This window comes from Rosa rugosa, chromosome 2 (assembly GCF_958449725.1).
Source record: "Rosa rugosa chromosome 2, drRosRugo1.1, whole genome shotgun sequence".
NCBI lineage: Eukaryota > Viridiplantae > Streptophyta > Magnoliopsida > Rosales > Rosaceae > Rosa > Rosa rugosa.
This window is the reverse complement of record NC_084821.1, coordinates 59,357,571-59,378,033: the sequence shown is the minus strand read 5'-3', so window position 1 is coordinate 59,378,033 and position 20,463 is coordinate 59,357,571. Positions and strand designations below refer to the sequence as shown.

The 20,463-nt window shown below is 36.4% G+C and overlaps 3 protein-coding genes across 4 annotated transcripts; 2 read left to right on the top strand and 1 right to left on the bottom strand.

Annotated features, from left to right (window-relative positions):
- Nucleotides 1–1,925: 1,925 nt before the first annotated feature.
- Nucleotides 1,926–15,001, top strand: LOC133728893 (protein NAP1). The gene is made up of 24 exons (XM_062156330.1): nucleotides 1,926–2,087; nucleotides 2,714–3,153; nucleotides 3,254–3,328; nucleotides 3,424–3,504; nucleotides 4,189–4,269; nucleotides 4,407–4,489; nucleotides 4,843–4,927; nucleotides 5,792–5,917; nucleotides 6,065–6,172; nucleotides 6,297–6,341; nucleotides 6,423–6,565; nucleotides 7,781–7,913; nucleotides 8,559–8,669; nucleotides 8,779–8,857; nucleotides 9,274–9,467; nucleotides 9,813–9,958; nucleotides 10,761–10,842; nucleotides 10,949–11,059; nucleotides 11,588–11,713; nucleotides 11,794–11,933; nucleotides 12,018–12,114; nucleotides 12,716–13,707; nucleotides 13,903–14,115; nucleotides 14,252–15,001. Exons 2-24 carry the CDS (start codon nucleotides 2,740–2,742, stop codon nucleotides 14,730–14,732), a joined length of 4,146 nt encoding a protein of 1,381 aa, XP_062012314.1. The 5' UTR covers nucleotides 1,926–2,087; nucleotides 2,714–2,739; the 3' UTR covers nucleotides 14,733–15,001.
- A 1,370-nt stretch (nucleotides 15,002–16,371) lies between these two features.
- LOC133728895 (sulfiredoxin, chloroplastic/mitochondrial) lies at nucleotides 16,372–17,883 on the bottom strand. 2 transcript variants are annotated; one of them, XM_062156334.1, is made up of 5 exons: nucleotides 17,729–17,878; nucleotides 17,489–17,658; nucleotides 17,011–17,044; nucleotides 16,720–16,813; nucleotides 16,372–16,633 (listed from the first exon to the last, which is right to left on the bottom strand). In XM_062156334.1, the coding sequence occupies exons 1-5, from the start codon at nucleotides 17,799–17,801 to the stop codon at nucleotides 16,618–16,620; spliced, it is 387 nt and encodes a 128-aa protein (XP_062012318.1). In that variant the 5' UTR covers nucleotides 17,802–17,878; the 3' UTR covers nucleotides 16,372–16,617. The 2 variants fall into 2 exon arrangements, with proteins under 2 accessions (XP_062012318.1, XP_062012317.1); XM_062156333.1 differs by lacking the exon at nucleotides 17,011–17,044 and having other exon boundaries at nucleotides 17,729–17,883.
- A 37-nt stretch (nucleotides 17,884–17,920) lies between these two features.
- LOC133728894 (14 kDa zinc-binding protein) lies at nucleotides 17,921–20,449 on the top strand. The gene is made up of 6 exons (XM_062156332.1): nucleotides 17,921–18,061; nucleotides 18,169–18,261; nucleotides 18,822–18,908; nucleotides 19,586–19,733; nucleotides 19,915–20,032; nucleotides 20,133–20,449. The coding sequence occupies exons 1-6, from the start codon at nucleotides 18,030–18,032 to the stop codon at nucleotides 20,198–20,200; spliced, it is 546 nt and encodes a 181-aa protein (XP_062012316.1). The 5' UTR covers nucleotides 17,921–18,029; the 3' UTR covers nucleotides 20,201–20,449.
- The last annotated feature ends 14 nt before the right edge of the window (nucleotides 20,450–20,463 follow it).

Below are 20,463 nucleotides of genomic sequence, written 5' to 3'. Positions count from 1 at the left end.
CCTTCTTAGCAAGGGAATCAGCTGCCATGTTATTACATCTTGGTATCTTCTTCCATTTAACTACTTCAAAGAGCAATTTGTGGTTTTTCACTTAATAAAAAATAACACCTTCCATACTTAGATCTCTTTCAATGCAATTGATAGCATTAACAACATTTACTGCATCTGATTCAACTTCAACTTTCGAAAAACCTTCCATCAAACAAAATCTTAAACCAAACAAAACAGCAAGGGCCTCACTAGCATGCGCTGATAATCCTTCAATTAAAGTATGATGCATAACACCCTTCATTGCCCCTATATGGTGGTATCTCACAACAGTCCCCTGTTTTTGAGGGATTTATTTTGAACACAATTAAAAGAGATTGTTTGTGAAATCAACCTTCAATGCAAAATAATATGAAATGTCTTTATGTTCTTATCTAAAAAGAAAAAAAATTGAAAAATGTTTTTCAATAAATAATAAAATTCTCTACTATAAATTATAATCTTGGATGGTTTAGGTCATGTTATTTTCCTGATGTGTTGCTACTAACTCCACCTCTTCTTCGTAATTAAAAAATTCACCCATTGCAACTGGTCATATACCAACCAGTCATACCTAATGAAATAAATAATTGAACTTGAGTGAAGTAAATCTAGTGCTACGCTTTTATTGTGAGATCACATAAACCACTATTGGCATTCCCAACTTTTCTATTCACCAAGGGCATGTTTGTTTCACAGGACTATCATCCTTCACCTTAATTTTTATAACAGTCCCGGACTCTTATAACCTAGCTTATTTCTGTAACAGTCCTGACCCATGTTTGGTGCTCCAATTGATAATAAGAAAGAACAACCAAAGAAGAAAGAAGAACACCAGAATAAGCTTTAATTGGTGGAGTTGGAAAACTAACAGAGGAGAACCAACTCATTTAATGATTAATCAAGCCTTGGGGAACTATGCAAAAAACATAGACAAATCTCAACCTTAAACAAAAACTAGTCCTTAAACCCAAAAAAAAAAAACCAGAAGAACAGAATAGCACAAACGTGAAATTGATCACAAATCTGATCAGGTCAAGCTATCCAGACACCAAATTGATCAAAATTCTCAATAGATCAAGCTACCCAGACACCAAATCCTTAAAATAACTACAACTCCTAAACAAATCATCTATAATACAGGAGATAGAGAAAGAAGAAGGTAGAGGGTTGAAGGGGAGAGTGAAAAATAATAAGTGCAAAGAGAGAGAACATGAAATTGAACCTAAAGAAGAGCTGTTGAAGGAGGTTGAAGCAGAAGAATGGCATGAGAGAGAGAGAGAGTGATGAGGTTGAGGCGAAGAGCCAATCCAGCAAGAATGGATTCCAGCGTCTACAACACCAGCTTCCACAATCCCATGAGTTTTGACGGTGAAATAATGTAGATCTAACGGTGAAATAATTATTTTTAAGTTGAGTTGTTTTGTTTTTTATCGTTAAATTTACATCCAATGGTGATTGAACATAATTTTCATGCTCTGTCACTGACTAGGTGAACACCACTACTCTGTACACTGTTTCAAAAGATAAGTTTAGTTCAATCACAAAAACTTCCATTCTATTAATAAAAAATCAAAAGGTCCTATCTTTTTTTGTCAATTACAGGAAAATTCCCCCTTTGAAATCATTAAAACCTAAATCAACCCAAAAAAAAAACACTAATGTAATAAAAATAGGTCAGATTAAGACACAAAACCAAATATGATAGGGGACATGAATTTCGTAGCCTTCAAATCCCAGTCTGCTGGTTTTGACTCTTTGGCTTATTCCCAGTGTGAGAGAGAAACAGAAAAGAAAAAGAAAAGAAACTAAGAAAGCGTCCAAGGGCCACACCCATCTCTGTCTCTCTCTTAAATATACATATATATATATATATATATATATATATATATATATAGGAACTCTCTCTCTCTCTATTGATTCTCAGGCTATCCCACTTCAACTACTCTCATTCTCTCTCCCTCTTCCATTCTCTGCTTCACAACCGAAGGCAAGGCCACCACAGATCTGAGACCTCCATGGTCTCCACCCACCTCAACCCAATTTCCAATCTTTAACATGTAAGCTACTACTCTCTTTCCCTGTTTGGTTTGCCCAGAAAATGTGGTCAAGAAAAATTGGGGATTACAGTAAAGATTGAAGCTTTTGTGTTTCTTGAGCCAAATTGTAGAAACCCACATTTTCTCTGCACCCAAATGGATGGTTTTTATTTTGAATTGTGATTTGTGTGCTTTGCTATTGTGTCTGTTTGGTTTTGAGTTGCTTGTTTTGGATCTCTTTGCTTCCCTGTGGTGATGGTAATTTGTATCGGTTTGCGGTTATGAAATGCCCTAGTGTAGACCATAGTTATAGACCTTTAATCTTGAGTGGTTAGTCATTGAATTACCTGGAAACATTTTGCATTAAGGAACAGTAAGGCTTGATTAATGGAGTAGATTAAGGAGCTGGAAACCCGAAATGTTTGAAAATATAAGCATGCTTCTGACCCATTGTTTGCTCTGAACCTATGAGCCAAAGAAGAAAATAAATGTTTGAATTTTTCTTTTAGACCTTGTTGGTTACCGAAACAATGTCTGGTTTTGTTCTGTCAATTGCACGAACCGAAATATGGAACAAGATAAATTTTTAGTAATTAGGATGTGCCATTTAGTAGTAATCTGACTTTAAGCCACAAATTTAAATGCAGACAAGTTTGTGTTGATTAACTTAGCTATGGCGAAATCGAGACAACATTTCTCTAGCCAAGATACATCGTTGTCACCCACTTCTGTGAGATCAAGAGAGTGGGAGGGTCCATCGAGATGGACTGAGTACTTGGGTCCAGAACCAACTTCGCCCATGACATCTAGGAGCTCCAGGAATGCAGGTCCCGACGGGCAGATCCAAAGTTCAGGCGGGTCCCACAAAGGTTTAAACATGCAGTGGGTAGTTCAACTAACTGAAGTAGCAGAAGGTCTTATGGCTAAAATGTATAGGTTAAACCAAACTTTGGATTACCCGGATCCAGTTGGCCATACATTTTCAGAAGCATTTTGGAAAGCCGGTGTGTTCCCCAACCATCCAAGACTTTGCTTGCTACTTTCAAAGAAGTTCCCGGAGCATTATAGCAAGTTACAGCTTGAACGTGTAAGAATTGATTTGCTTTTCCTTATATATCAGGTCTTCTTTTGTAAGTCAGCCGTACTGGACTATCTGAATTTATTAATCTGGTAGAACACTAATGCAGGTTGATAAGGTTGCCTTGGACGCCTTGCATGGTAATGCAGAGCTTCATTTACAAAGCCTGGAACCATGGGTTCAGGTAACTAATAAATCTCAAGAGCTCTTTTATTATATATATTTGAAATGATCATATTTAGATACTGTCAATTAATATCTTTCTTTTGTCTCGATCAGCTGCTTCTTGACTTGATGGCATTTCGAGAACAAGCTCTACGGCTTATATTGGATCTAAGCAGTACTGTTATTACCTTGTTGGTGAGTATCATGATCACTTTGTCATCAATATGAACTATAGGTTATGGATGGGACCAGGACAATAATTATATTTTTGCTTCCTCTATATAAGATGCCAAACACTTCGATCTCCAGACGGATAAGATTGATGTAACATAATTATGCTTGTCCAATAGCTCTGTCTCATACACTCACGGATAAGCAAATACTGAAAAACTGAAAGAACTTGTTTGTAAACCAGTGTTAACTAGTAAAAGTGGGTTTATCTAATTAGTTAAGCTTCTCAACAAAAGTTGAAACCAGATGTTTAGTGCTTGTTAGAATCAGTCTTATGTAGATAGACATACATAATATCCAGCATGTAAATATTCAAATGTTCTTGATTCAGTTTTTGGATGGAAGAATGATCTTGCTGTGTATTTTGCACTTTTTTTCTTTCACTACAGTAAACATACATTAAAAGTCCTATGAACGATTACGGTACTGAAGTAAGGATGATTGGTTAAAACTTTCCAATGGATACACTTTTGGACTAATTAAGAGTTAAACCTGTAGATTTATGTCATATTTCAGAAGGAGTTTTGGCAGAATTAAATGGTCGTTTTGCATTGTTACAGTTTAAGCTTCTAGATGATGTTTGTTGACAAAATCATAAAGTTATGTTTCTACATGACATCTCTAATAACTTGGTGCAGTACTTTGCAGCCTCACCAGAACTCGCTTATACTACATGCATTTATGGATCTCTTCTGTTCATTTGTCCGTGTTAACCTATTTTCCGAGAAGGTATGTTAACTTGCTATTCTTCCTTTTTTAAGTATCTAATTCTTGTCATTGTCCGTTTGTTGCGCATAGTTATGTAACTTATGTTCATGTGTATACATATACCTGCTGCAATTCTACTAACACTATGCTTATGACAGGTACCGAGGAAAATGATGCTACAAATGTATAACCTTTTGCATGCGATATCAAGAAATGACCGAGATTGTGATTTCTATCATCGGTAGGTTCTGTCTATAAGTTAATAAGTTTTTTTTTTTCTGAATCACTATTCCTCTTTAAATGATTAAACCTATTTTTCCCCCATTCTTCTAAATAAGCGCAGAGTATTTCATTCATTAATTTCTAAAGGCATGTATGGTAGAGGAGAAGAGAAAGTTTAAAATAATTATTGAAATCCATAGAATGCCTAGGTGGTGGGTATAGTGCCTTTCCAAACATTATTCAGACTAAGATCATTGCATTGTTATATCCATGCATGAATACAATGTCGTCTTTTATTGTTTATGGAATCTGTATTCTAATTATTCCTAATTAAAACATCAGGCCTTATGTCTCTTCTTCTGTTGATTATAGGTTGGTTCAATTTATAGACAGTTATGATCCACCCTTGAAAGGATTAAAAGAAGACCTAAATTTTGTGAGCCCCCGAATTGGAGAGGTTAGTATGTGCTTTAATTGATCAATGTGGTAGACCCTCGTAAAAAGAAGAGGTCCCCAGTTCAAATCCCTCCTCCCTTCATTGTCAATATTGTTCTTGTAATTCAAAAGAGACTATTTTGTATGAACCTTCATGATTAAAGCATTCGTAGACATCTCATGTAATATCTGGAGTTTGTTATAACCTCAAAATCATTTTTCTTATGTGGGTTATTGTTCAAATGACACTAGTTTTTAGCAGTTTTACTAAGAGTTCTAAATTTCTAATTATAAAAAAAAAAGAATCAATGGAGGAATGAATTTTGTGAAAGGATGACTATCAACGACCTTGTCAATCCCTTCATACAAAGAAGGTTCCGTTAAAATGATTCCCTGAGTAAGCACATGGTAAACAGATGGAGCATTGGTGGATGTTATTGAGGGAAAGAAAAATAACTTTATAAAGTATTACACTGATCCCATGTTCCTGGTGTCCTTGGTTCAAAGGCCACTACATAATAGATGTCATGGCCTGGAATATTATGGCAAAAAGTACTTTGTAAGAATTTGTGTTGGTTTTTAGTTAATTTAAAATAAGTTTAACTTAATAGTCACTTGTGTTTCAAAAATAAAAAGGTAGTCACTTGCTGCTGACGTTTGTTTAAATCATTATAAATACCTTAAATGTATGTTCCTACGTCATACAATCAAGTGTATAATTATACCTCATAAGGTAGGAGAAAAGAAACTCTATGAATGATAGACTCTCTTTTTGTTCAATAATTGAAGTATTAGTTTGAACATCACTAATTAAGAGTTCTGTTGATAAGGCTTGAACTTGAAGATCTAATACCATTGGAGTTCATTTTTTATTTTTTATTTTCAGGTGCTAGAGGCTGTGGGTCCTATTATTTTTCTATCAACAGATACAAGAAAGCTCCGAAATGAGGGATTCTTAAGTCCATATCATCCTCGATATCCAGACATACTTACAAATTCTGCACACCCAATGGTAAACATTTTCATTTGGACTGATTTTGGGATTGATCAACTTCTGCCAAGTTGTTTCTCCTATCTGTATTGGCTATTTTGAATGTTTTGTTTAAAGTGGTGTTATTACAAACTACACTATATAGTCCATTTTATTTTCTACCTGCAGAGAGCTCAGGATTTAGCAAATGTCACCTCATATCGGGAATGGGTATTATTTGGGTACCTTGTTTGTCCAGATGAGCTTCTTCGCGTCACTAGCATTGATATTGCTCTGGTAAACACTACATTGTACAGAATTTCTATTTAATCATGTTAATATATTGAGTTTTGATAATGTTGATGCTTTGTAATTATGAAGCATGATTTTTCCTCTTTTGTTTACATTTTGTGGTTTTTAGGTCGTCTTGAAAGAAAATTTAGTTCTTACATTGTTCAGGGATGAGGTGAGTTCTGCTGATTGTGTGCTGTCCTTGAAACAGCTTTGATAATTTTCAGTTGTTAACTGTTGACACTTAAACATGCAGTACATACTTTTGCATGAAGATTATCAGCTATTTGTCCTGCCTCGAATTTTAGAGTCAAAGAAGATGGCAAAATCTGGACGTACAAAGCAAAAAGAAGCAGATTTGGAGTATAGTGTCGCAAAGCAAGTTGAGAAAATGATAAGGTATGCATACAAATTGAAGTCCGCATATAACAAGCTGAACATGAAACTTGGAGTAAATGGGTAATTAGAGAAATGAATGCATTTAATAATTCTGTAGACAGAATTGAAAATTATAGAAGTAATTTTTAGGGTTTAGGGTCCAATTCTTGCTCCTGCAAAGTTTATTTGGAACGTCAAGGTCCCTACTAAGGTGAAGATTTTGGGATGGCTTGTGGTACTGGGGAAGACGAATACATGTGATGTTCTTCAAAGGAGAAGAGCGGGAAGTTGTTTTTCTCCTCACTGGTGCATTATGCAAAGCTCAAGGGGAAAGTGCTGATCATGTCTTCATGCATTGTGAAGTGGCTAATTTCTTATTGAAAAAGTTATTTAGGGAGGCAAGAGTGGACTGGACAACTCCATTAGAGAGAAGTGACTTGCTAAGAGAAAACCCTATAGCTTTTGGTAGAGGGAAAAAGGCCAGAACCCTTTGGGGTTGTGGGGTGCTAGCTGTAGTTTGGGTGGTCTGGATGGAAAGAAATAAAAGATTATTTGAAAACTATGGAGGGGTGGAGAGGGAAGACCTGTGGGAGAGAGTCAAGTTCTAGGCATCCTTATGGGTTTCTACTTCTAAGGAATTCAAGGATTATAATCTTTCTTCCATTATTCTTAATTGGCAAGCAGCTGTAGTATAAGCCCCTAAGCTTTGATTAGTATTATTAGACAAGATGCTAAGCCTATAGCCCTAGCTACCCTCTTTAGATCTTTAAAGCGGACTCCTTGTAACTCGATTTTTGCTTTTTCAATAAAAAGCTGTTTCTTCTCCAAAAAAAAAAAAAAAAAAACAAAAAAATTGAAAATTGAAAATTATAGAAGTAGGCAGTCTCCCAATTTGAATATGATGCAAGAAAAGCATTGAATCTTTGATGTTGTTTTACATATGCAAGGTGTTGTCATGTTGACACCATGTTTAGATTGTGTGTGTGAGGTGATAGAGGATTTAATTAGGATGGCAGGGAAGGGTATAACAACCAAGCACAACGAATAACACCCTAGTACTTGTCAAGATCTCGTTTTTCATAATATCATTTTTCTATAAAAAAAAAGTCTTTTGCATGTGTAAGTGTTTCCATTATCATGAGTAAGCGTTATTCTTCACAAATGAACTTTCCTTCTGTTTGGTGATATATGTGGCACCATGTGCATTAAATAAACTAAATTGGTAATTGGATGCAGTGAAGTGCATGAGCAAGCATTACTATCATGTGATGCCATCCACCGTGAGCGGAGGATATTACTGAAGCAAGAGATTGGAAGAATGGTACTTTTTTTCACTGATCAGCCTAGTTTGTTGGCTCCAAACATACAGGTACATTGTAAGCTTCTTTAAATGTGCTAATTGCAAAAGATATAGCTCAGTTACATGTTTTTTGCTTCAATTGCGTTAGTTTCTTTTTAAAGAAAGCTTATAGAGCCTGCGTTGAATGTGTTTGTAAAACAAATACTGTGTCCAACTCACTAGATTAGATGCTACTGGTGGTGATCTCTTTTGTATAGAAGCTAGTTCATAGCAATGACATTTGTAATGGGTTCTGGAAGAGGGTGGGAATTCTTGGAATTTTCAAGGAGACATTATGTAGCATTTGGAGAACTCTAGTAATCTCCTACAAACACGTCAAGTTATATGTGCAACTAGGGTTACATTTACTCTATAAATGCATGTTTACGATATCATTACAGTTGCTAATTTACTAAGCATATGAAGTCTTACAAAAGATGATAAAATTGTTATTTACAAGTAGTTTTGTGATTATTTAATTACTTTAACTAGTGTTCTAGTTTGAGTTATTTGTCACTCTTCAGCCAATTAGTTGTAGTGATAATTTTCTCAATTGTTTTTTTTTTTTACCATTCTATCAATGACTACAAGGTTGATTCTCCACTGGACGTTTTGCAACAACAAATACATTATATTGCTTGTTGATAATAATATGATGATTTGATGCATCCTCAGATGGTATTCTCTGCCCTGGCTTTTGCTCAATGTGAAGTCCTCTGGTATTTCCAACATGTTGGAATTGCATCATCAAAATCTAAAGCTGTTCGAATGGTGTCAGTTGAAATAGTAAGCCAAGTTTCATGTATCTGTCTAAATCTGTCATCATTAGTTTTCTTTTCCTAGTTCCAACTGAGAATAAAGTGCTTGACTGCCACTATTGTGATTTTGATTGCAGGATCCAAGTGATCCAACTATTGGGTTTTTGTTAGATGGAATGGACCATCTTTGCTGTTTGGTACGCAAGTATATTGCAGGTTAGATTGAACCTGATATATGTCATTTAGTTCAAAAAATATGGTAGCTAATTTCCATGTGAAGAAATCCCTATATGGCTATATGTGTATCCATAGACATATATATAAATATTCCCTTGCCTTGTTTGAGTTCAAAGTTTATACTCCCACCTTAACACTTAAACTGCAGCTTGTACAAAGGCCTGAACTAATTAAATGTGTTTATTTTTTGTTGGACAAATCAAATCAAATTAAATTTGTTGTGTTTCATGTCATCTGTGTGCTTATCGGCAATTCTACAGCAGTATTTGCTCCGCTTTAATAAATAACTTCTCTGACATTCATATGTGCATTACACAATATTAAGAGTAAACTATTTCCTATAAGTAAAGTTCTCTTTAAAAATTTGTATTTTTACTTTGTAATTTTATATGCAGCAATTCGAGGTTATGCATTATCATACCTTTCTTCTTCTGCTGGTAGAATCCGGTTTTTGTTGAATACTCCTGGGATGGTGGCTCTTGACTTAGATGCAAGCTTGAAAAGTCTTTTTCAGAAGATTGTTCAGCACCTTGAGAACATACCAAAACCACAGGGTGAAAATGTATCTGCCATTACATGTGATCTATCTGTAAGGAATCAGCCGACTATGCTCTCTCTCTCTCTCTCTAGAATAGAAGGCTTAGTCTAGTTTCACATGTCCTACGATCTATCACACAGTGCTATGCATCAGATTTTCTTTTTATTAATCTACTTTATAATCTAGTTTTTGCAATAAAATACCAAAAGTGTTTGCAATGAAGTGCTTGTAGTTGTGTCGTTACATAGCATACTTAATAGCTCATCCTCTGTTGTACTGCTCTAAATAAATGTTCTTACTGTTGCCCTTGTCTCTTTACTGTCCTAGTTTTCAGTTATGAATAGATTTCTTTGTAATTCGTCATCATTAAGGTCTCAATATGTGACTTCTAATCAGGAATTTCGAAAGGACTGGTTATCAATATTGATGATAGTCACATCATCCCGGTCATCTATAAACATAAGACATTTGGAGAAAGCTACAGTCTCTACAGGGAAAGAAGGCTTACTATCAGAGGGAAATGCTGCCTACAATTGGTCCAGGTGCTCTTTCTGACTCTTTTTTTGGCTTTCATGGGTTTTGCAGTCCTTTATTGAAGCTTTTCAATATAATTCTCAGGATAAATATTCTTATAAACTCTATGAAGCAAGAATGAAAAGTTTAAAGTGAAAGTTTATTGGTGAATACTAGAAGTTATTTCTAAGTAACTCCCTATTATCTTGTTTCTAGTATTAGGGCTTATGGTATGTGTCTTCTCTTTAGGATATTTGTTGAAAAAAAAAAAAAACGGAAGTTAAACTTTATTGTTATTGCATGTAAGATTATCTACTCAACAACACTTGTGCAAACTTCCCTAACATATTGAGTAAAGGCAATATAGTTAACTACCTGGTAAAAGCTAACTTGATTATTTTAAGGCTTGAACCAGCGTCCATAATGCATGCACAGGTGTCCAGAAGGGTTTGATTTGTGACTAACCGTTGTTAGGAAAATGGTTCTGCCTATAATTGGTTATGCTGTACTTTGATTTTGGTAAAAATCAAATACAAATAAATTGGCCTTGGAGGTCCTTGCGAAATGTCCCAATTCATAAGACAGAATTCTAAACAGCCCTAATTTTTAGTGCCCTTGCAAAGTCTAATATTGTTATATGTTGGCATAATAGATCATGTAGTTTCTCAGCTAATACTTTGAATTATTTTATTTTTTATTTTTTTAACATTTGCTGAAGTGATAAAAGCCTTTCATCTTCAGCAACTCACAGTTATTTAAATGCATTGCTGTGTGTACAAATTAATGTGTCAAATGGACAATAATTGCATACACTTATTTATTTCAAATTAGATGTGTCGATGAACTGGAATCTCAATTATCAAAGCATGCGAGTCTTAAGAAGTTGTATTTCTACCATCAGCACCTTACAGCGGTAAGTTCTTGCTTTCTTTGGCTTTAACTGGTTTGCTAAGCTTCTTGTAGTGTTGGCAGTAACTTGACTAAACTAAATATGTGTTTTTGTTCCTTCTCTTAATTAGGTATTCAGGAACACTATGTTTGGCCCAGAAGGGCGCCCACAACATTGCTGTGCATGGCTTGGTGTTGCAAGTAGTTTTCCAGAGTGTGCTTCGCCAATTGTTCTGGAAGAGGTGATCCATAATCTGAATTCCTTTTTCCTTCCAAATTTTCATATACTTGCATGTTTAAGATTTAGATTTTTTTTATTTATCTGTCACAACATGCTATTAGTGTGGCAGACATCCATGTTGGGACAAAAACAAGTGTCTTATGATGTTAGGTTTTAAATTTTATTTAATTAAATACTTATGAAATGGGATGATGATCCTTTCTTTTATAAGCTTTTATCTCTTCAAGGTGAAAGGTGGTAAGATGAGCTTTTATCATTTGCTGATAAGATGAAGATGGGAATAACTATTTCCCCTGAATTCCTTTCATGTTAAGGACAATTGGAAATTCATTTTCACTGAAACCTAGTATTGATTGATAGTCACTAACTGGTCATTACCAAAATTATGGTATTGTCTCTTATTAATACCTTATATAAAACTTTTGTAGCCTACTACATATATCCATCATTAGATTCCTCAACTTGGAGATGGGTACATGAATTCAGAATTTAATGACTTGCTTGAATCCTTATTCCTTAATGCAATCAGGTAACCAAGATAGGCAGAGATGCAGTCCTTTATGTTGAATCTCTCATTGAATCTATAATGGGAGGGCTGGAGGGATTAATTAACATCCTAGATTCTGATGGAGGATTTGGTGCGCTAGAGACCCAGGTAATAACTTATTGTCTGATGTTAATAAAATAGTTGAATTTGGTTATGCTGTATAAAACTGATTTTGTGGGAAATCTCAGCTTCTTCCAGAGCAGGCAGCTTCTTATATGAACTATGTATCAAGAATGTCAATTACTTCAACTAAATCTCCAAAGGGAGCACCTGGTTTCCCTTTGCCTGGCCATGAGAGTCGTCCCGAAAATAATGCTTCTATCAAGATGTAAATTATTACTCATCTTAACTTCATGCATAATATCTTTTGAATTCTGTTTATCAGTCCAGAATTGACATGATTGCCTCGCAGGTTAGAAGCTGCGGTGCAGAGATTGACCAACTTATGCTCAGTTTTGAATGATATGGAGCCTATATGTGTTCTAAACCATGTTTTTGTCTTAAGGGAGGTGAGGCAAGCTGTTACATAATTTCTTAAACTTAAATTACGATTGAAGCTAATAACAAAAGTCTCAAACGATTGTACGTACAACTAAATACATAAATAAACTACTTAATTCATCAAAAAAGAAAAAAAAAATGACCACTTAATTGTATCAAATAGTGTATTTAAAAATTTATATAGCTTTTGCTCTTTTGTATCCCTCGTCATTTCTCAAACTTACAGTTTTGACAAGGTGCAAACTTGCATCTCTAGACTTCAATCAAACTGTTCTCTAATTTTGGAAACAGAAGATGAGCTAGAGGTTTTTTTTTCTTGGCATACTGATATAATGGAATCAATGGGTTTAGTTATTCCTGTGGCTGTGACTTAAAGCTTCTTAAAATTTTATCTTCTTCATTATTGCTTTCTTCGACCTAATTGTTGAACCTGCCTTAATTCACATGATCATGAGGTTGGAGAAAATTGGATATCAGTTTGTGCAATCCTCCACTGTGGAACATGCAATATGACTCTATCACAAGCCCTCACAAAACTTGCTTCTGATCTAAAGCAGAGTATATAAGTTTCTTACAATTTCACTAAAATTTGCCAATTGTTATTCACAGTACATGAGAGAGTGCATTCTTGGGAACCTTAGGAGGAGATTGCTTGCGGTACTGAAAACTGACAATGACCTCCAACGGCCTACAGTTCTTGAGTCGCTTATTCGCAGACACATCAGCATTATCCATCTGGCAGAGCAGCATATTAGCATGGACTTAACTCAGGGTATTCGAGAAGTTTTGCTCTCAGAGGCCTTCTCAGGACCAGTTTCTTCTTTGCATTTGTTTGAAAAACCAGAAGAGCAACATACAGGATCGGCCACTGAAGCTGTCTGCAACTGGTACATTGAAAATATAATCAAGGATATATCAGGTGCTGGAATCCTTTTTGCTCCAATTCACAAATGCTTCAAGAGCACAAGGCCTGTTGGCGGATATTTTGCTGATTCAGTCACTGATCCAAGAGAATTGAAGGCATTTGCTCGCATCTTTGGTGGCTATGGAGTTGACAGGCTAGACAGAATGCTGAAAGAACACACTGCTGCACTTTTAAATTGTATTGACACATCACTGAGATCAAATCGTGATGTGCTAGAGGCAGTTGCTGGTAGCCTGCATTCTGGAGACCGTATAGAAAGAGAGGCTTTAATAAAGCAGATGGTCGATATAGACACGGTGATTGGGTTTTGTGTTCAAGCTGGCTTGGCCCTGGCTTTTGACAAACTTCTAGCTGAAGCTTCTGGCACTGTACTCTTTGAAGGTGCACCCTTGATACATTCATTATTAGCTGGAATATCTAAGCATATACCTGAAGAAATACCTGAAAAGAAAGAAGTCAGGAGATTGAGAGGGGTGGCAAACAACGTTGGTGTAGTCGATAATCATGATTCCCAGTGGGTGAGATTGATCTTAGAAGAGGTTGGGGGTGCAAATGATGGGTCCTGGAGCCTGTTACCCTATTTCTTTGCCACCTTCATGACATCTAATATATGGACTACCACAGCCTTCAACGTGGACACTGGGGGATTCAATAACAATATCCATTGCTTAGCAAGGTAGATTTACGTTTGCTTTTATCATGAAGTCAAATTATTTTCACTGCAGATACTTCTGAATACAACAAGGAGTTCCTTGATCCCCAGTCAACTACCTTTACTTAATATATATCTGATTATGTTGCATATAAAATGCATTCTATGGTCTTTTTGCCAAATTTGTTAACATCCGTTATCAATAAACTTTGCTGGCAGGTGCGTCAGTGCTGTAATTGCAGGAAGTGAGTCCGTTAGAGTGGAACGTGAATATCAGCAAAGACAATCTCTCTCAAATGGCCATGTTGGTGAATCAGTGGACTCTGAAATACAAAATCGTTTGTCAGCTGAAGCTAGCATAAAATCCACAATGCAGCTTTTCGTCAAATTCTCTGCAAGCATTATACTGGATTCTTGGAGTGAAACTAACAGGTGAGTTAATATATGTGTCACAGCATAAATAGATTGAAATGGCCATGCATAAGATTTTTCTACAGCTTTTCATGGTAAACTTCACCTACTTAGCCATTTTCAATCTGCTAACAATTTTAATAATTGCTCTTCACAGATCTCATCTTGTAGCACAGCTAATTTTCCTGGACCAACTCTGCGAGATCTCACCTTATCTTCCAAGAAGCTCTCTGGAACCCCATGTTCCATATGCCATTCTTCGTTCAATATACAGCCAGTATTATACAAACTCTCCAAATACACCACTTGCATTACTAAGCATTTCACCCCGCCATTCGCCTGCTGTATCACTCTCACATGCATCTCCTGCAGCACGACAACCCCGTGGTGACTCCACTCCTCAGTATGATTCAGGTTATTTCAAGGGATCATCATCCCATGGCCAAGAGCACATTTATGATGGTGGAAGTTCACGAAGCACTGAAAACAGGCAACAGAACTTTCGCCGTTCTGGGCCTTTGGATTATGGCTCAAGCCGAAAAGTTAAGTTTGTGGAGGGCTCAACTTCAGGGAACAGTGGTCCCAGCCCACTACCAAGATTTGCCGTCTCAAGGTCGGGTCCAATATCGTACAAGTAGAAAGCCATGCAAATCATGTCTAACGAGGATGGTAAATTATCTACTATTGTGAGATTATTCAAAGCGCAGTTATTCATAAGCTTTATAGGGCAGATGAGCTAGTTCATACAAATTTTGACAAAATGTATATCTAGAATCGCTCAACACGCTATCCCACTTATAGCGTGGCCTTGATGATGTAAATTCTTTGCCATTGGTATGATTTTGTGTACATTCATTCTGTTTGTGGAACTGTGCATGCAATTGGATGGCTGGGTTATTCGGACCACTCTCAAGTTCTGTTCCATTGATGGCTGATCCACTGATATTCCACAGCGGCACTGATTGTGCCCACCCCATTATTCCCCACTCAAGTTCAACACCGTCACTGAACACCATGCAATATTACATTTGTTTTTGGTCTGGCAATATTACATTTGTTAGGAAGCCATTTAGGCTTGCGATAAGTTCATGACTTTATGGACTAAGCCAGAATCAAAAGAGGGTAAGCTTCAGATGGGTCCGTAGTAGCATTTTGAGCCATGGAAACATGAAATCAGAAGCAGCCCAGATAACCTAGAAAGAAGAATGGTAGGGAAAGAGACGATTGCTTGATCCTCAAGTTCATGTTGATGCTGACTCCAATCAAGTACTTGCTGCTAAAACAAAGGAAGCACAGAGAGACATTTTAACAAGAAAAGTTGGCGTGCATAAAAATGGACCATAACATACAATCATCGACATCAACATCAACATCAGTATTCTGATGTTGCATTTTGCAGATAACCTTCTCGAAGTAGGAATGTCTCTTCCTTGATCCCCAAGAATTTCAGAAGAAAATCCCTACCCTCTATAAATAAGGTGACAAGTTCGTAAGATATACAGACAATCAATTGCTATACTTTCTTCTCTCTGGCACTCTCTCCTACGAAGACAGACATGTCGGACTACTCCGATGGCTTTTGTATTAGCGGCGTTGGGGGAATGATCTCAGCTGTTTGTGTATTAATGTTGCTGTGCTGTATGGTGGGCTCTTGCTGTCAAAGGCTGGAAGAACGACTTTCTCAAACTAGAAGAGCTGATTTGGAAGCACACACTCAAACTAGAACAGTTGAGCTTCAAGCACAGACAAGGCACAACGCCAGATGAAGCTTGCCTGCATCTTCAAGATTTCAACCTTAGTAATAGTGATTCGTTTTAATAAGAGATTTTTATTCCTCATTAATTTTGGGTAGAGTTGGGCGAGATATATAATCTTGACCAATTCATACAATTTTATTTTCTTATTGCATAAGTATTCTTCGCATGAGTTTATGCTTTTATGTCATCTAGCTTTTGTTGACAGAGCACTGAGATTTTTTTTTTCCCATGCCTCTCAAATTGGTTCTCTCTTGATATTGTGGTTTCCCGGTGAAAGTTCCCTTAATGATTTGTTGTTTATTATTAGCAGTAATTGTAGTTTTTAAGGCTTTTTTTGTCATGTTATGACTTATGAGAGGACTAATGCACCATGTATACAGTTGAAATCACAGAAATATCACAGCATAATTGGATTGGGTCAGTAGGCCAACAATAACTGGAAAAAACAAATCACTAGTTTTTGGTTTGTCATTACCTCTAATTCCAAGAAACCATTGTCTAAATCAAAATAACTTATATATGTTATCAAATCAACACAACTTATATTTATATATAGAAACTTCCTTTGATAACAGAATAACAGCAGATTCCACATATTCCACACAGTGACATAGATCCTTCTCGACGTTAAATTATGACAAGTCTGTACAGGCTTGTAGGGGCATGTGATAATAAATGCCCTACAATTACTTGCAATGCAATTAAAGAGGTAAGTAGCTGATTAATTTGTTCGAGCTGCAAATTAACTCTGAAACATAATCCAAACTCAGCGGAGGTGATGCCTGCAAGACCAATAAGAAAGTTATAAAGTCTTCCAGGATAAACCAGGTAAAGCTAAACAAGAATCATTAAGACTAGGCAAAAGTACCGGAGAGTTTCTTTTGTCCCACGTCGAATTTTGCAACGTATTGTTGGGAGCCCAAGGCGCTGGTGAGCTTCATAGCGATGACATCCAGAGAAACCTACCAAAACATGGTAGAATGCTGAGCCACTATCCTAAATACTTACTTGCAGGCAGCTACGATATTCTCATACTGACAAATTCGGTCTTGAATAAAGTTTCTTTTCTGTAATCTCTGTGTCTCACTTCAAAATTTAAAAATAGAGCACTCCAATGGTTTGTAAGGGAGCAATATAAAGAATAATGATAAGCGCATACCATAATAAACTCCATCGACCTCAAGCACATCAATCTGCATTGATTATCTTATCAGTCATACAAAAAGTGATTTTGGAATATGCATGCATTTAGCTCAAACTATCTGCTCGGAAAGCAAAACCTCTTAACTATTAACAGATCCTGGCATGCTATTAAAGTTAAAAGCTCCACTAGCGAGAGATCCTATCTTTTGTTTTTGGTCTGGCATCCTAGTATATGCACACCAGATTTTACTAGCATGGACCAAATTCTTTCAGTTTCAGACAACAACGTTCACCCTCTATGGAACTATGATTCAAAACCAGCTTGAGAGGAGTAATAATCCAACTTATTCATGAAAATTCAAGTAAAGCATTAATTATCTGAAATCAACAAAACCCAAAAGTGCTCAATCAGTCCTATATGAGAAGGATGCTGAAACTGAAAATACATAACCCAATAAAGCAAACTAGTAATTGGGTTTGTTACCAATACTTACAGGTACTTGGAGGCCAATTTCACTTATGCTATCCATCAGTTCTTGAACCTTGACCGGATCATTAGCTCTGGTTCTCATCAAAGGCCTCCTTATCTTATCAACAGGAAGCTCCAATATCACAGGACCGCCACCCCCACCACTACTACCGCTAGAACTCAAAGGAGGAGACCCTGAAACACAAAATTCTGATCAAAGATCACATCTTTGTCACAAAAAAACTAACAAATAAAGCTGACCCACCATTAGATGAAGCAGAAGCTGAAATGGTGAAGCTCCTCAGGCTATTTGGAACTTGCAGAACAAAATTGGCCATTTTGATTATTCTAGGCCTCCCTCTCTGTCTATGAGATAAATGGAATTATTGGCTCCAAATAAAAGGTGAAGACTTTTTTGCTCTATGACCCATTTATTTTGACAGTTCTACATATTAGCTCGTGTGTGCTACTCCACACTATAAAACCTCTGGACCCTCATTCTCATTTTCCTTGTGGGTATTAATACCTGATTTCAATACTGAAAGACTGTTCCTTTTTTGTTCCCAATGGCTGCAGTCACCTCCTCTTCTCTCTTGAGGTACCTCTCTCTCTATCTCACTGTTTATCTCATTGATTTTATCGACTCTGTTTTTGTTGGTCTTGTTTTATATGAATGTCTTGGTTTTGGTTTGAAATTTGGAACAGGAACTGTGCAGCAACAACTGTGAGAGCTTTTGTGACTGTGAAAGCCTCCAATTCCAATTTCAGAACTTTCCTTCTTCCTCCTCACTCTCGCAGGTAAACAGACAATTGAGCTTTTAATTTCATTAGGCAAATTGGAATTTCTGAAATTTATTTGTGTCTGCCGCTTGGCCTTTTAATAGACCCATAATCTTCATCTGGGTATCTGCTAAATCATCTTGAAATTTAGGATGAGGGAAAATGACCTTGCCACAAGCCTTCTGTCAATGTAGTTAGTGTTGAAGTAGTCTTGGACATTAGGGGAATTGTTTGGCTTTACAAGAGTTATGGACTTTGTTCTTCTCATTGAGTTTGGCATGTTTGAATTGTCTCCTGTAGCAAATACAGCTTCCTTTCAATAAGAATTGTTGGCTGCTTAAGATCCAAGTCACAGTTAGTTTGTAAAGATGACAGGGTGTTTATTTCACTACTCTAGTGCAGAGTAGAAAGTATGATATTCAAGTCGTCAATTAGGTGATCTGTTTATTGAAGAAATATTTCTTTTTCATATGATGTTAGTTGGATGGCCTTGTAGTTGCTTTAGTTACTGTAGAGGTCTAATTCTAATGGTTTTTAAGCTTCCTGGCATGTGATTATGAGTTACATATGGTTCTTAGGTCCCTGTGTCGTGTTAGCGCTACAAACAATGAAGAGGCTGCTGCCAAGGTAGCTGCAGCAAATGCCGACAGTGGAGCTCCAACAATGTATCGTCCTTCACATATTAAAACTGGTTTGATCTCACTTTCAATATCAGGGCATAGTTTTCAGTTCAGAGTATTCTGTTTTAACTGTTAAGTTTTGATCAATTAAAACATTGAAACTCGGTGCCGGTTCCAATTTAAGGAAAGTATCCAGAGAGAAAAATGAGGATAACTTTTATATAGTTAACTTTAGAAGGACCACTTGCAGAAGATTAGAATAGCAATACAAATAATCTTCTACCACATGTTTGAAACCGCATTGTCATGTACAACAGATTGAGTTAATATGAGCTTAATAATTACAGTAAACAACTATTATGCAGCAAATTTCATAGAGAAGCTAATGATGAATATACAAATGCTTGTTCTAATAGTTTTTGGTAGATTAGAATCCTGTTGCAAATGATCAAAGATGATAAAGTAGATATGAGTAAGAGGTTCATTAAATCTAATTCAATGGATTTTAGTATATAACTTATGGGGTCATGCATATAGAAAATATAAAGTACCTTGTCAAGATCATTGCTTCTTCTTTTTTCATTTTCTGTTTAAACCTGTATGTCATTGACATTACCCTGAAATAGTTAAGGGCTAAATGGAACTGAAGTACATCTTATGACAGTGATAATATCATCCAAATTGAGCATCATCTTATGAATTCCTTCTCCCCCTATATTCAGATTTGACAAGATCATAGCAAAGGAAATCCCATCGACCATTGTATACGAGGATGATAAGGTCCTGGCATTTCGGGATATCAACCCACAGGCTCCTGTGCATGTTGTTATCATCCCAAAGAATAGGGATGGGTTAACAGAGCTGGGAAAGGTAACTTCTGGCCATTTTTCTACCAAACCTGCTTATTCTTACATTAATCCTTAATTCAACGAAACCAATCCCATTTCTGTACTAGGATTTGTTGAGGAAATTATCTTGTCATATACGTTATGTATATCAGTCTGCAGAAGAAAAAAGGCTTTCTTTTGATCTATGCATTCTGTCATTGCAGGCTGAATCTAGGCATGTGGAAATATTGGGTCAACTTCTGTATGCTGCAAAAAAAGTTGCTGAGAAAGAAGGTATTCTTCACGGGTTTCGTGTGGTTATCAACAATGGTCCAGAGGGATGTAAGTCATCGTTTTATAATGTTTGTCTGTGCCTTCCTTTCACATTTGTGCAATGCTTAGCTTTGTTGACTTCAATCATCAATGTGCTTTCTTCATCCAGGTCAATCTGTTTATCATCTCCACTTGCATCTCCTTGGTGGGAGACAGATGAAATGGCCACCTGGTTGAATATGCAAAACTGATGGACGGTAAGGGTGATCTTAATCTTCACCGCATGAGGAATCAGAAGACTAGAAGAGATAGCTGTGGTAGCTTTTCTTAGTTTGGGTATTGTTTCTTAATACGTAATGTATCATTTTGGTAATATTACCTAGTGTCCAAATAAGTTTAGGATTACCTAGTGTCACTTGTAATAGAGTTGGCATATTCCTACTTGTACTCGAAGTCACATAATCAGGAATATAATATTTTTGTTAATCTTTTGGTCACAA